Source organism: Macrobrachium nipponense, chromosome 16, assembly GCF_015104395.2.
Source record: "Macrobrachium nipponense isolate FS-2020 chromosome 16, ASM1510439v2, whole genome shotgun sequence".
NCBI lineage: Eukaryota > Metazoa > Arthropoda > Malacostraca > Decapoda > Palaemonidae > Macrobrachium > Macrobrachium nipponense.
In genome coordinates this window covers 33,709,664-33,722,669 of record NC_087209.1, presented here as the reverse complement: position 1 = coordinate 33,722,669, position 13,006 = coordinate 33,709,664, and the positions used below count along the sequence as shown (strand labels likewise).

General features: G+C 39.9%; 1 protein-coding gene across 1 annotated transcript in view; it reads right to left on the bottom strand.

Moving 5' to 3' along the window:
* LOC135195653 (protein FMC1 homolog) overlaps nt 1-12,797 on the bottom strand; it is a 45,873-nt gene extending 33,076 nt beyond the window's left edge. Inside the window, exon 1 of the mRNA XM_064222025.1 lies at nt 12,543-12,797. Within this exon, the coding sequence (XP_064078095.1) occupies nt 12,543-12,751 (209 nt within the window). The 5' untranslated portion in view covers nt 12,752-12,797. The remainder of the gene's footprint in view (nt 1-12,542) is intronic.
* Between the last annotated feature and the right edge of the window lie 209 nt (nt 12,798-13,006).

The window sequence follows — 13,006 nt, the reverse complement described above, 5'->3', positions numbered from 1 at the left end:
AGAAGGAGAGGAGATAATAGTAGGTGGGAGAAGGAATGCAGACACAGAAGAGACTATAGAAAGAGAGGTGATAGAGGAAAGTGGAAGATACCGGAGAAAGTGGGTTAATAGAAGGTGAGTTAATGGAAGAGATACCAAAATTCAAAAAGGGAAATAGAGTTAGAGCTATAAACAATGATACAGGACAAGTAGAAGAATGGACAATATTAGGTTTTGCAGGAAAAAGATCAAGCCAAGCATGGGCTGATTCGTACAATGTACAAGACTCACAGTCAGGTGACAAAGGGTGGGTTAACTTGAGGGATTATAGTCAGGTAGAAAACATTGAAGATGAAGAGGAGGTGTTGCTGGGATTTGAAAATAGAAGCATAATGGAAGCTAAAGAAACAGATCTTCAAAGTTGGAGAGATAACCAGGTATATGAGGAGGTAAATGATGTTGGACAAAAAGCTATATCTACAAGATGGATAGTAACTGAAAGTATATGTAAAGCAAGATTGGTAGCTAGAGGGTTTGAAGAAGAGATGGCAGTGGGAAAAGGACGCTCCCACATGCAATGCTGAAATTTTAAAATTCTGTCTAACCATAATAAAGGTGAAAAATTGGAATTGTTATACATTGGATGTCAAAACTGCATATTTACAAGGTGACGAGATACAAAGAGAAGTGTATTTGGAGCCACCAAGGGAAGACGGTTGGAGGGGATTATGGAAGTTGAAGAAAACCGTCTATGGGCTCAAGGATGCAGCAAAAGCATGGTATTGTAAAGTGGTGAAAGTAGTAAAGGAGCTTCAAGGTGAGAAAAGTAAACTAGAACCTAATATATTCTTTTGGAAAAAGGACAATAAATTGAATGGCATTTTGTGTACACGTAGATGATTTTTGCTACGGAGGAACTGAAGGATTCTTAAAGGAAACGATTGGGAAATTGAAAGGGAAATTGCAAGTAGGAGAACAAGAGAGTAAAAGGTTCAAGTATAAAGGAGTAGTAATAGAGCAGAAGGAGAATAGATTTTCCATTAATCAGTGTTACAAAGGGAGGAACGTCATGTTGGAAGACATACGATGGAAATGGAAGTGCGGGGTAGAAGGAAGAAGGGAAGACCAAGAAAGAGATGGCGTGATTGTGTAGGGGAAGATATGGAATTGAAAGGTATAAATGAGAACGAGGCACAAGACAGACATCGATGGAGACGACTCATTCGCAACGGCGACCCCATATAAAAATGGGTTTAAGCTAGGAAGAAGAGTATATAAATTCCATAAGAGATCCAGAGGCTAGAAGATATACGGGTAATAGAGTGCTAGAACAAAAGGAGTTAATGAGTATAGATCAGTGGTAGGACAGCTGAATTGGGTATCACTACACACGATGCCAGAAATGTCATATGATGTTAGAGAATTAAGTAAAGCATTTAAAGAAGGAACAACTCAGGATATGGAGAAGCTTATTAAAATTATGAGAAAAACTAAGAGCATGATGGGCGAAGTTACAACACATGAGATGGAAGAAGAAAGGATTTATTGAGAAGCCTATGCAGACGCTTCATTTGGAATCATAGAAGATGGCCAAACTCAACTGGGTTATATTATTTCCTTGACAGATGGGAAGAGGAGAAGTCCCATATGGTGGAAGTCTACGAAATCCAGGAGAGTGGTAAAATCCATCATTGAGGCCGAAGCCCTGAGTGTTGGGGAAGCTGTAGAAGGATTGATATATTTCAAGCATTTGTGGGAAGAGGTAGTAGGAGGGAGAAATTTAGAAGCCTTGGTTAACACTGATAGTAAAACAAATAATGACCGCCATCAAATCTAGCACTGGTGTAAGTAGTAAGAGATTAAAAATAGATATTGCAGCAATAAGGGAAACCACTGAATACGGAGAAATAAAGGAGAGATGGATAAAAGGAAAGGAGCTAGCGGCTGATGTATTAACTAAAGCAGGAGTTTCAGGGGAATGTATTAGAAATTATGTAGAGGGTAAAGAGTTGGAGGATAAAGGAAATTAAGAGGGGACTAGGTTAGGAAACAGTCGGAGGGGAGGGAGAAAGAGATAAGTGTGATTATATATTGTATAATTGTTATTGGTATTTTATGCATTGTTGAAATATGGTGGGTGTCCTATATATGGACAGCATCTGGTTGATTCTAGAAGGTGTCTGTTGATGTATTGAAGTTGTGTTGTGACGTCATAGACAAGATGGCGGCGGCGTCTGGGGAAATATAAACAATAACACGGGGGAGTAGAAAGCACGTGCTGGTGGTGTGTGGTTGGTAGGGGAGAGCTCTCTGTCTGGTAGGAGTTTTTGGGTCGTAAGTCTTGTTGTGCTGTTGTTCTAAGGTGATTTCTGGAGTATACTAGAGTTGGAGAAAGCGTACAGGTGGGTAGATTATTCATTTGTGTAAATAAAAGGGGTTAGGCTAGGCTAAAATTCAAAGTATTAATCCAGATAAACGAGGGATTACTGTACACTTGTCTCTCACTATCTTATGAATGAAAGGTCATCAAAATCAGGGCCATGTATGGAACTTGAAAAACTCATTAGTTGGACATGTTCAATACTTCACCCTCCTCCTTTTCCCAAAACAAAGTTGAGATTTATGTTATTGCCATATATCAGGAAACTATCAGTCCCGATGAATAAAAATAATAGAAAAATTAGGGAAAAAATTAAAGGAGTTTTATCAAGAGCTACAGCATAAATCCATGATAAATATCACAAGTCAGGTACTTAAATGTGGAGCAAAAAATCTTCCATAAATGTTCTTTCAGCTTTACAAAACCATTAATGGTTATAGTCATACCTACAATTTACACTCCTCTAAATCACAGTTTTTTTTAAAGTGAAGTGTATTTTTCTTAATTATACAAACCTAGCAAAGCTGGAAATGGCCACTAGACTTGTTACGATCCCGTGATAGTTTGTAAGAAATAGTTCTTTCTAAAACTAATGCTTTGGGTTATTACCTATTCTACAAATACCATAGTTCCCTAATTATATGTCAATATTACTGTTACAGCAGGTGACGTTGGAGGCGTGAGGAATACTTCAGGCGGGACATGGAACTCTGCAGTAGAAGAGGGTGGACGTTCTAATAGATGTGCGTTGCAAGTGTGATTTTGGCTATATTTCGGTGGTCGTCCTGGGAATCGTGCATCGTTGGCTACGAGGGTAGCGAATTTATGGTGAAAGCGCGCTTTGTGGAAGCTGAATGCTTCAATGAACTTGCACGGTATATATCCGCGGACGATGTAGTTGATGAGGATTCGTCTCAACGAGGAAGTTAGCCCTGTTGTTGATTGTTGGTAGCAACCATGTGATTTGTCCCTCTTGCAGATGTTCCCGTGGGGTGTCCCCCTGATCATTTGGATCAGTATTATTAATTATAATAACTTGCCTCACCTCCGTTTAAGAAACTGTAACTTTCAGAATTTCATTGCCTAGTTAACTATTGTAACTTTCACTTGGATTGTTTTGTAACGTTTTCCATTACTAAGTTTATATGTTTATGGGGTTTTCTTTTGTTAATAATTATTTAAAATGTTTTCGTATGTTTTATTATTCCACTCTAATGTTTCTACTGAAGATCATTATTATTAAAGCTCAAGCTATATAAATATAATGTGATAAAAGGACAATAAATTAAGTATGTTATGCGCCTGAATCTGGCGGCAATAAACTTTTAAGTATTTAAGAATTGGTCCGTAACATATTTTTGGCATCCCCAGCGGGATCTTCAGCAGTGTCATTGGGTTGGATGGTGTAATTAATGGTAAAAACATGGAAATTGAAACTAATGACGATGCCGCTCGTTTTCTTAGTAGAGACGATTGGTGTAGTAAATTGTTTACTATTAAAAAGTCGGAACTGCTGGTTGTGTCGGATTATTTACAGTTGGAGTTTACGGTTAGTAGTACATACTAATGATGACATAAGGAAAAGTATCATAGCGCATTTTGTTCCGGATGGAGTGGACGTTGACTTCAAGCTTTTAGAGGAAGAAATCGACGAAGACTGTGAGGTAGTGAAACTTCGACTGAAACTGGATTTGAAAAAACTCGAGTTTGAAGATGAACAGAAGCGGCGTGAACATGAACTTATTATGAAGCAGTTAGAAAATGAACAGCAAAAACGTGATCATGAGCTGGAATTGGCCAGGCTGACGGGTTCCCGATCTCCTATTTCTGGTAATGAAGATTCCCGTATGTTGAAGTACGTACCAAAGTTTGACGAGAGTGACGTCATAAAATTTTTCATAGCTTTTGAGAAGGTAGCGGCAAATTTCAAGTGGAGTGAGGATAGGTGGGCATTCATGGCTCAGACTGCTTTTTCCGGGAAGGCTCTAAAGGCTTGAGCTTCTCTGTCATTGGAAGATAGTCAAGATTATGCTAAAGTGAAAGAAGCCATTTTAAGGATTTATGAGATGGTTCCTGAAGCCTACAGAGTAAAGTTTCGTGACAGTCGAAAATCCTCCAATCAAACTTTTGTTGAGTTTATTCGTGAAATGGAGAAGCATTTTGAAAATTGGTTGAGATCCAGCGATGTCAAGAGTGAGTATGCTAAATTGTGTCAGTTAATCTTATTGGGAAATTTTAAGCATAATTTACCTAAAGACCTTTGCATTTTCTTAGATGAAAAGAAAATTGACAATTTAGCGAGTGCTGCTCGGTTAGCTGATGAGTATGTGTTAACACACAGTATTTATTCTAAGCCTGCTGCTAAAGGTAAATATAATGCTTGTGAAACTGGTAAATTGCCTACAGGGGTTGACGTAACTGCTAATGATGGTACGTAATCAATTTAAGAGTGGTCCTGCTTCTCCCCAAAAGCATTTTAAATCTAAGTACCAGGGCAGGGTAACTTGCTTTCGTTGTGTGGAAAAATGGGCATATAGTTGCTAAGTGTCCTAAAAAGGATTCTGCCATGCTCGTTAATGATAAACAGGTAGTGGATGATGCCTTTAAGTGGTTTAAATCTCAAGGTAAAATCAGCACACTTGAAAATTGGCAAGAGTGTCATAATGTCAATGTACTTAGAGATACAGGGTCTTCTCAATCTTTAATTCTAAGGAAAGCCATTCCAGTGGGCAGTAAGTGGTTGAATGAGCATAAGCTTATTAATGGTGTTGGAAACGAGTGGATATCTTGCCCGGTAGTTGAACTGTATTTTTTTTCAGACATTGTTGCCAGCGAGTCTAAGTTTGCAGTTGTTGATACTCTCCCCATACCTGAGGTTGATGTTGTTTTGGCAAATGATCTTGCTCAAGGTAAAGTAAGTTGTAATCCGACAGTTTTTGTCAATCCACAGGAGTTAGTACCTAAACCAGAAACGGTGCTTGTGACAACTAGATCAGGTAAAAGTACCGATTTTGAAGTTGAGCATCCTGATTTGGAAAGTTTGTTTAATGCAGATTCATTGGTTCACGTAAGTAACAATAAATCTATTTGCTCTGAAGAAGTAATGAATTGGAATAGAGATGACTTAGTAAAGGTTCAAAATGAGGACATGGAGATTAAAAATATTAAAATTAAGTTGGAAGAGGGTAAAGGAGTGGATTATGAAGTGGATAATGAAGTTCTTTATAAAGTAATTGTTCCTATTCGGAAACGAGAGGGAAATTTGTTGAAGCATAGGTTAATTGTTGTACCTTCTAAATTCAGAAATGGTATATTAAGAAAAGCTCATGATGATTTGTTTGCTGGTCACTTAGGTATTACTAAAACCTTTGATAGGGTTAGGAAAAATTTCTATTGGAAAGGTCTGAAAAGAGATGTCAAGAAATATTGTAAGATGTGTCACCAATGCCAAATTTCTGGTAAACCTAATATGGTAATTCCTAAGGCTCCCCTTTCTCCCATTCCTTCTTTAGGAGAACCATTCGAGCATGTAATCATTGATGTAGTGGGTCCCTTACCTTGTTCGAAAGTAGGGTCTGAGTATGTACTACTAACTATCATAGACAGGTTAACTAGATATCCTGAGGCTATCCCTCTAAAGTCCCAGAAAGCTAGGGTCATTGCCAAACATTTGATCACTTATTTTTCTATGTTTGGTCTTCCTAAAACCATCCAGTCTGATCATGGAACTAATTTTTTATCAAAACTACTGCTGCAGCAGTTTAAGAATTTTGGAATTGAGCATAAACCTTCTACTCCATACCATCCAGAGTCACAGTGAGTTGTGGAAAGGTTCCACCAAACTTTGAAGGCAATGATTTGGAAGATGTGCAATGAAAAGGTTGGTTTGTGGGAAGAATATCTTCCTTATTTGTTGTTTGCAGTACGCTCTATGCCAAATGAGTCAACAAGTTTTGCTCCATTCAACTTGGTGTTTGCTCGTAAAGTAAGAGGTCCATTAGACTTGTTAAGAGAAGTTTGGGAAGGTAATGGGCTGAGCGAAGTGAATATTGCTGATTTCATTAATGATGGTAAGGACAAGCTTTACGAAATGTGGGAAATAGCAAAGAGTAATTTACTGAAGAGTCAAAGTAAGATGAAGTCTTTGTATGATTTAAAATCTAAGGAAAGAGTCTTTGTTCCTGGAGATAAAGTACTGGTTTTGTCACAGGGTGTAAGAGGTTCGTTACAGAATAAGTTTTTGGGACCCTTTGAAGCTCTAAGCAAAGTGAATGACTTGAATTACATTATTAAGCCTCCTGATCGTAATTTGCAATACATTATTAAGCCTCCTGATCGTAATTTGCAATGTCATATTAACATGTTAAAAAAGTACTTTGAGCGAGAGAAAGCAGTGGTTTTGTCTGTTTCAGAAGAGGTTATATAATTCGAAATGTGTAACTTCAGAGAAAGAATTTGCTTGGCCGGGTAATAATTCTGTTTTGTTACCTAATGTGTGTAGAAGTCCTATCCTGAGTACTAACCAAATTAATGGATTACTGAAAGTGTTAATGAAGTTTCCCGAGACTGTCAGAGATACACCAGGTAGGACCACTTTATTACAGCATGATGTCGAATTAGAGAGTGAAACGCCAATTAAGCAAGCCCCCTTATCGCTTAAATCCTGTTAAGAAAGAATTTGTTGAAAAGGAAATAAACTATTTGCTAACTAATAATTTAATTACACCCAGCAGCAGTTTGTGGAGCTCACCAATTGTAGTTGTTGCAAAGGAGAATGGACAAAGTCGATTATGCATTGATTATCGCAAGGTCAACAAAGCAACAAAGGCAGATTCTTTTCCTATTCAGCGTGTTGACGATTGCATTGATAAGGTAGGAAATTCAAAGTTCATTACGAAAACTGATCTCCTAAAAGGATATTACCAGGTCCCTTTGACTAATCGAGCAAAAGAGGTATCGGCATTTGTGACAGCTGATGGTTTGTATCAATTCGAAGTGATGCCCTTTGGCATGCGGAACGCCGCTGCCACTTTTCAACGATTAATGGCCATGGTGACTCGGGGAATAAAAAATTGTATTGTTTATATTGATGATATAATAGTTTATTCTAATGACTTTGAAACCCATCTGTTGATTTTGGAGGAATTGTTAACTGCTCTGTCCAATGCTGGTTTGGTGATTAATCTCAGTAAATCTGTCTTTTGTGAAGCTACTGTAACATTTTTGGGTCATGTAGTTGGGAAAGGTGAAGTACTTCCTAAAGAGGTTAATGTTGCAAAGATCAAAGAATTCCCTGTACCTTCATCAAAGAAGGAATTGCAAAGATTTTTGGGAATGGCTGGTTACTACAGCCGTTTCGTTGCTAATTAAGGGATTTTGACGTAGGAAAAATCTATTTCTGGGCAAGGAAGCCGTGTCGCCCAGTGAAATGTGTCTGTTTTAGCACTATTTCTAGTAAAATATTGCTATAATACCAGAGAACTGCTAAATTGGACATGTCAGAAACCTCTGACTCGCTCACCTATATAAAAGGTGTCGGTATAAAACTGGGGCGAGTGTTAAACACTACCACAGCAACCCCTCCAATTAGCCTTTTCCTCATCAAAAGACCCTAAATAGGGGGGGCCGACCCATAGGTCACACCTAGCTACCCCGTTGAAGGCGTCTGTGACGTCATACTTTTCAATAGCCATATCGTGTTCGCACGCTTAAATATAGCTATCTGTTCTTTTATTTTTATTCTTGGTTATGGATCGTCAATCTACCTCTTCACCCAAGTTAAGTACTGGTTCCGCCCTTTTTCAATATTTAGGGAGTGAATTTGCCTTTCGTTTTGCCTTTATTTAGGGTTTTGTTAGGCGTCACTTTTAAGTAGCGGGCTGGCGGCGAGTCGCCTTTACGGCTTACCCTTGAAATAGTGCTAAAGCAGACACATTTCACGGGAGCGACACGGCTGAGCCCAGAAATTCAGATGTTGTTGCACCTTTAACCAACTTGTTGAGAAAGCATTCCAAATTTGTGTGGGGTGACAAATGTAAAGAGTCATTTGAAATAGTTAAATGTGTATTGACTTCTTGTCCCGTTCTCAGGGCACTAAACTTTGAACTTCCTTTTAGCCTTGCGGTAGATGCCTCGGATCAAGGGGTAGGTGCTATTCTGCTGCAGGTGTGTGAGGATGGAGTAAATCATCAGATTTCATATTTTTCTAAAAAGTTAAACAAGCATCAGGTTAAGTATTCAGTGATAGAAAAAGAGGCTCTTGCTCTTATATTAGCTCTTCTGCATTTCGAGGCATATATTAGTGCTCAGAGTGGTAAAGTTATAGTATATACAGATCACAATCCTCTGAAATACATCCAGCAGTTCAATAATAAAAATCGTAGACTTACCCGCTGGGCAATGTTTTTGCAGGATTATAATTTGGAAGTTATTCACATTCCTGGGAAAGATAACGATATACCAGATGCCCTGTCTAGAGTGTAATGTTGTTATTCCACTTATTTGCTTTGTATATGTAATTAATTTGCTTTCTTTTCTATTGGAAATTTTGTAAGGTTCCCTATGTTTTGTTTAGTCTGTAGATTGTATACTTGACTATTGTAAAGGAATTATTGTGTACAACTTTGTTTTTCTTTGCGGAGATAAGGTTTGGAAAGAAATCTGCAAGTTATAGTACTACTAAGGTTATTTTGCTTGCTAGCATTCACTTTACATAAAATCAATGTGATTTTTTGTTAAGGGTGGGGGTGTTACGATCCCGTGATAGTTTGTAGGAAATAGTTCTTTCTAAAACTAATGCTTTGGGTTATTACCTATTCTACAAGTACCATAGTTCCCTAATTATATGTCAATATTACTGTTACAGCAGGTGACGTTGGAGGCGTGAGGTATACTTCAGGCGGGACACGGAACTCTGCAGTAGAAGAGGGTGGACGTTCTAATAGTTGTGCGTTGCAAGTGTGATTTTGGCTATACTTCAGTGGTCGTCCTGGGAATCGTGCATCGTTGGCTACGAGGGTAGCGAATTTATGGTGAAAGCGCGCATTGTGGAAGCTGAATGCTTCAATGAACTTGCACGGTATATATTCCCGGACGATGTAGTTGATGAGGATTCGTCTCAACGAGGAAGTTAGCCCTGTTGTTGATTGTGGGTAGCAACCATGTGATTTGTCCCTCTTGCAGATGTTCCCGTGGAGTGTCCCCCTGATCATTTGGATCAGTATTATTAATTATATAATACTTGCCTCACCTCCGTTTAAGAAACTGTAACTTTCAGAATTTCATTGCCTAGTTAACTATTGTAACTTTAACTTAGATTGTTTTGTAACGTTTTCCATTACTAAGTTTATATGTTTATGGGGTTTTCTTTTGTTAATAATTATTTAAAATGTTTTTGTATGTTTTATTATTCCACTCTAATGTTTCTGCTGAAGATCATTATTATTAAAGCTCAAGCTATATAAATATAATGTGATAAAAGGACAATAAATTAAATATGTTATGTGCCTGAATCTGGCGGCAATAAACTTTTAAGTATTTAAGAATTGGTCCGTAACAAGACTTCTATAGCAAGTTTGGTAGTTGAACTACCATTCTGGAGGGGGTATCTCAGCCTCCCGAGCCTATGTATTTACTTCCCTTTTGGTCCAAGAATAACAGAATGAGGGGTGGCATGAGGTGGGCCTAATGTGTAAAGGACCTCAGGTTTGTATACTAGTTATGAAAAATACAATTTACTTTTAAAAATTGTGATTTGTTCCTACACAAAATACAAACCAGCAGTCCTTTACATTAGAAATACTTATAATTGGTGGGAGGATTCTGATATAATTCGGGAAAGCTCACCTTGATTCGTGCCCGGTCATATGAGTGAGGGTTTGAATCAGGCCTCTAATGAATTGATCAGAATATAGGAACTGCGAGACCAATCATCAGACTTCTGGGCTTTCTTCCTATGATGGACAAGGCATATCATAGGAAAAAACAAGCTTGGATGAATCTGACAGTAAGGCAAATACAAGCAGTGGGTCTGTCTTAACGTGGTGATGATTGCAATACGGGTCTAGGGGAAAACCAGATCTGGCAGGCAGAGGCCTTGGCTCAGCTTAGCCATACTGTGGCCCTGCCTAAAGCCGAACTCTGGAGGACTGGAAGGAATCAAAGGAACAGCCCACCGACAAGAGATGCAGGGGACCTCCTCTTCGCCTTTTCAGGTGCTCGGTTAAACAACAAAGCACTTGTTTCGGCCTCTGGCCGAGTACCAGTAGAGGTACCGGCAGGGAGAGTTGAGGCACCCAAGTGTCTCTTCTCTTTCTCTCACCCGGTGCCCTCACTGGCTGGTACGGAGAGAGGCACCTCCGTTCGCAGATAGGGATGTGCAAGTCTCGTAGAGGCTCGTACGTTCATGGCATCAGACCAAGGACCTGATGCAGCACTAGTTTTGGAAGCATGCTTCTTTGAACCAGTGGAGAGAGCAGTTACCAAGGTACCAACTCCCTTGGCCCTTGATTTCGAGGGCCTAATGCGGGCCTGTGGACCATTACTTGCACCTTCAGGTGAAGGAGAGCCTAGAAATTTCATGACGAGATTTTGTAGGAAGACGGAGAGGCAAACTTCTTCCCAGACTGAGGTCATGGATGAAGGAGGGTAGGAGGCAGCAGAAGATGACAATAACAAGGAAGAAGATGATGATAATGGCACTCTGCATTATCTCCTCCACAACTTCCCCTTCGTTGCCTTCATCGGGATGGCAGCAAAGTCCTTCATCCAGTCGTGAGGGTGCGAAGCAGGGCAGGTTGCCCCATCACTGCAGGTACTTCGGCAAAAGTAAGGACGCCCTCAGGAACAGCCGACACAGTGATGACCTCCGGAGGTGTTGCGAATACAAAAGAAGCTGCTACGACTCGATGCATCAGGAGAAGCACAGCAACCCCTGTCACCACCAATGGAGTGGCATCAGAAGGTGGTCACAACAGCAATGCAAGAAGCTGGCAAACACAGGAATAGTGACAGAAGCGGCAGTGGGGTCTTACATACCCAAGTCGTCACATGGGCAGCCTGGTGTGAAAGCAAGACTTGCAGCAACAGCAACCCGCTTGGTCTAGAGAGCGCCAAGCTGCTACAAGACTGACCGGATGCTCTTCTATCATATGTGAAGAAGGAACAGACAGGTTAAAAGAGGAGGCTCCTTGTCGCCCCAAGGGACAGACTCCCTTGGAGCGACCTGAGGGCCCCGTGCTGATGTCTCCATGAACCACAGCCTCCACTCCATCCTCTCTGACTGACGAATCAAGCAAAAGGACGACAAAGAGGCCTCCCTCAGAGAAGAGGGAGCAAAGTGGGGGAACTCGCTGGGGGTCACAAACGAGGACAAAAGGCCTAGCACTGAGAGAGTTGTCGGGGGCGTAACCACTTGGCACCACTCCCCTAAGAACGTTCTCTCCCCGGAATATCAACCATTGCACAGGGTTTCAAGAACAACACTAATCACAAGTTAATGCAGAATTGTAACTCTATCCTCTACAACCTATCCTCCTGAGAGGATATGAGGATCGATATCAACACTGTATCTCTAATTATTACACTTCTTGCTACCCAGACCCAGGTAAACATGCTAGGGAGGGGTAGGCTAGAAGCCGGCACAGTAAAAACATGGGTTAGCATGGTTGAAATATACCGAAATCAACAGCAAACCAAAAACAACAATACACTAATCACAAAAGTAAGGAAAGATCTCAACGTGAAAGCAATTAAAAGAGCTAGCAACAGTCAAGCTGAGAGCAGTGTAAACAAGCATCACCACTCGATAGTGGCTGAAGGAAAAGTGAATACATATGCTCAAGAAGGTGGGGATTTCCCCTCCCTTGGGAGGACGGGAATTTCCCCTCCATCGGGAGGGTGGAGATTCCCCTGCCGAGCAGTAGTTCAATTACCAAACTACTTTACTATAAAAGTCTAGCAGCCGTTTCCAGCTTCACTGAAGGCAATTCCTAATGTAAAGGACCAATAGTTTGTATATCTTGTAGGAACAAACAGCTCTATAATGACAAGCACAGTGCTGAATAAAAAGTTACGAACGTCACATTTTCTTACAACTATGAATGCATTTTCAGATAAAAACAATCATCTTTCTAACTACTATAAAACACAATGTAAAGATATAAGAAATCTTTTGTTTACATACCTTCTACTGGACTCTAGGTAGGTGGCACAAGTCTGTGCTAGATGGGCCAATTCTTCCTGTTCACGACAATACTGCTGATCAGTAACAGCATTTCGCCTGTAATACTCCATTATGTATGCAAAGGCTGGTGAATGCTGTACTTTCTCATGGCCTGGGAGTGCATAACGTAATTCGTGCAACAAACGCCGAAGTGTTTGTACCTTTGACATTGTTGAGGGCCCTGGAACTGAGTGAAAATTAAGAAAATCATCAAAAACAAACCTTGATTCAAGGACTGCACTACAATTACCCAATTAATCTATAACCAATAGCTAACAAATGGACACTACAATTATTTAATCCACTGAGTCATATAGTATACTGTGTAAATGCAATGGCAAACACATAAGCCCCTCACTTACATTTAAGTAACAACCAATCAAGAAATGCAGACTATAAGTTTTAAGATTTCAAATTAAATCCAA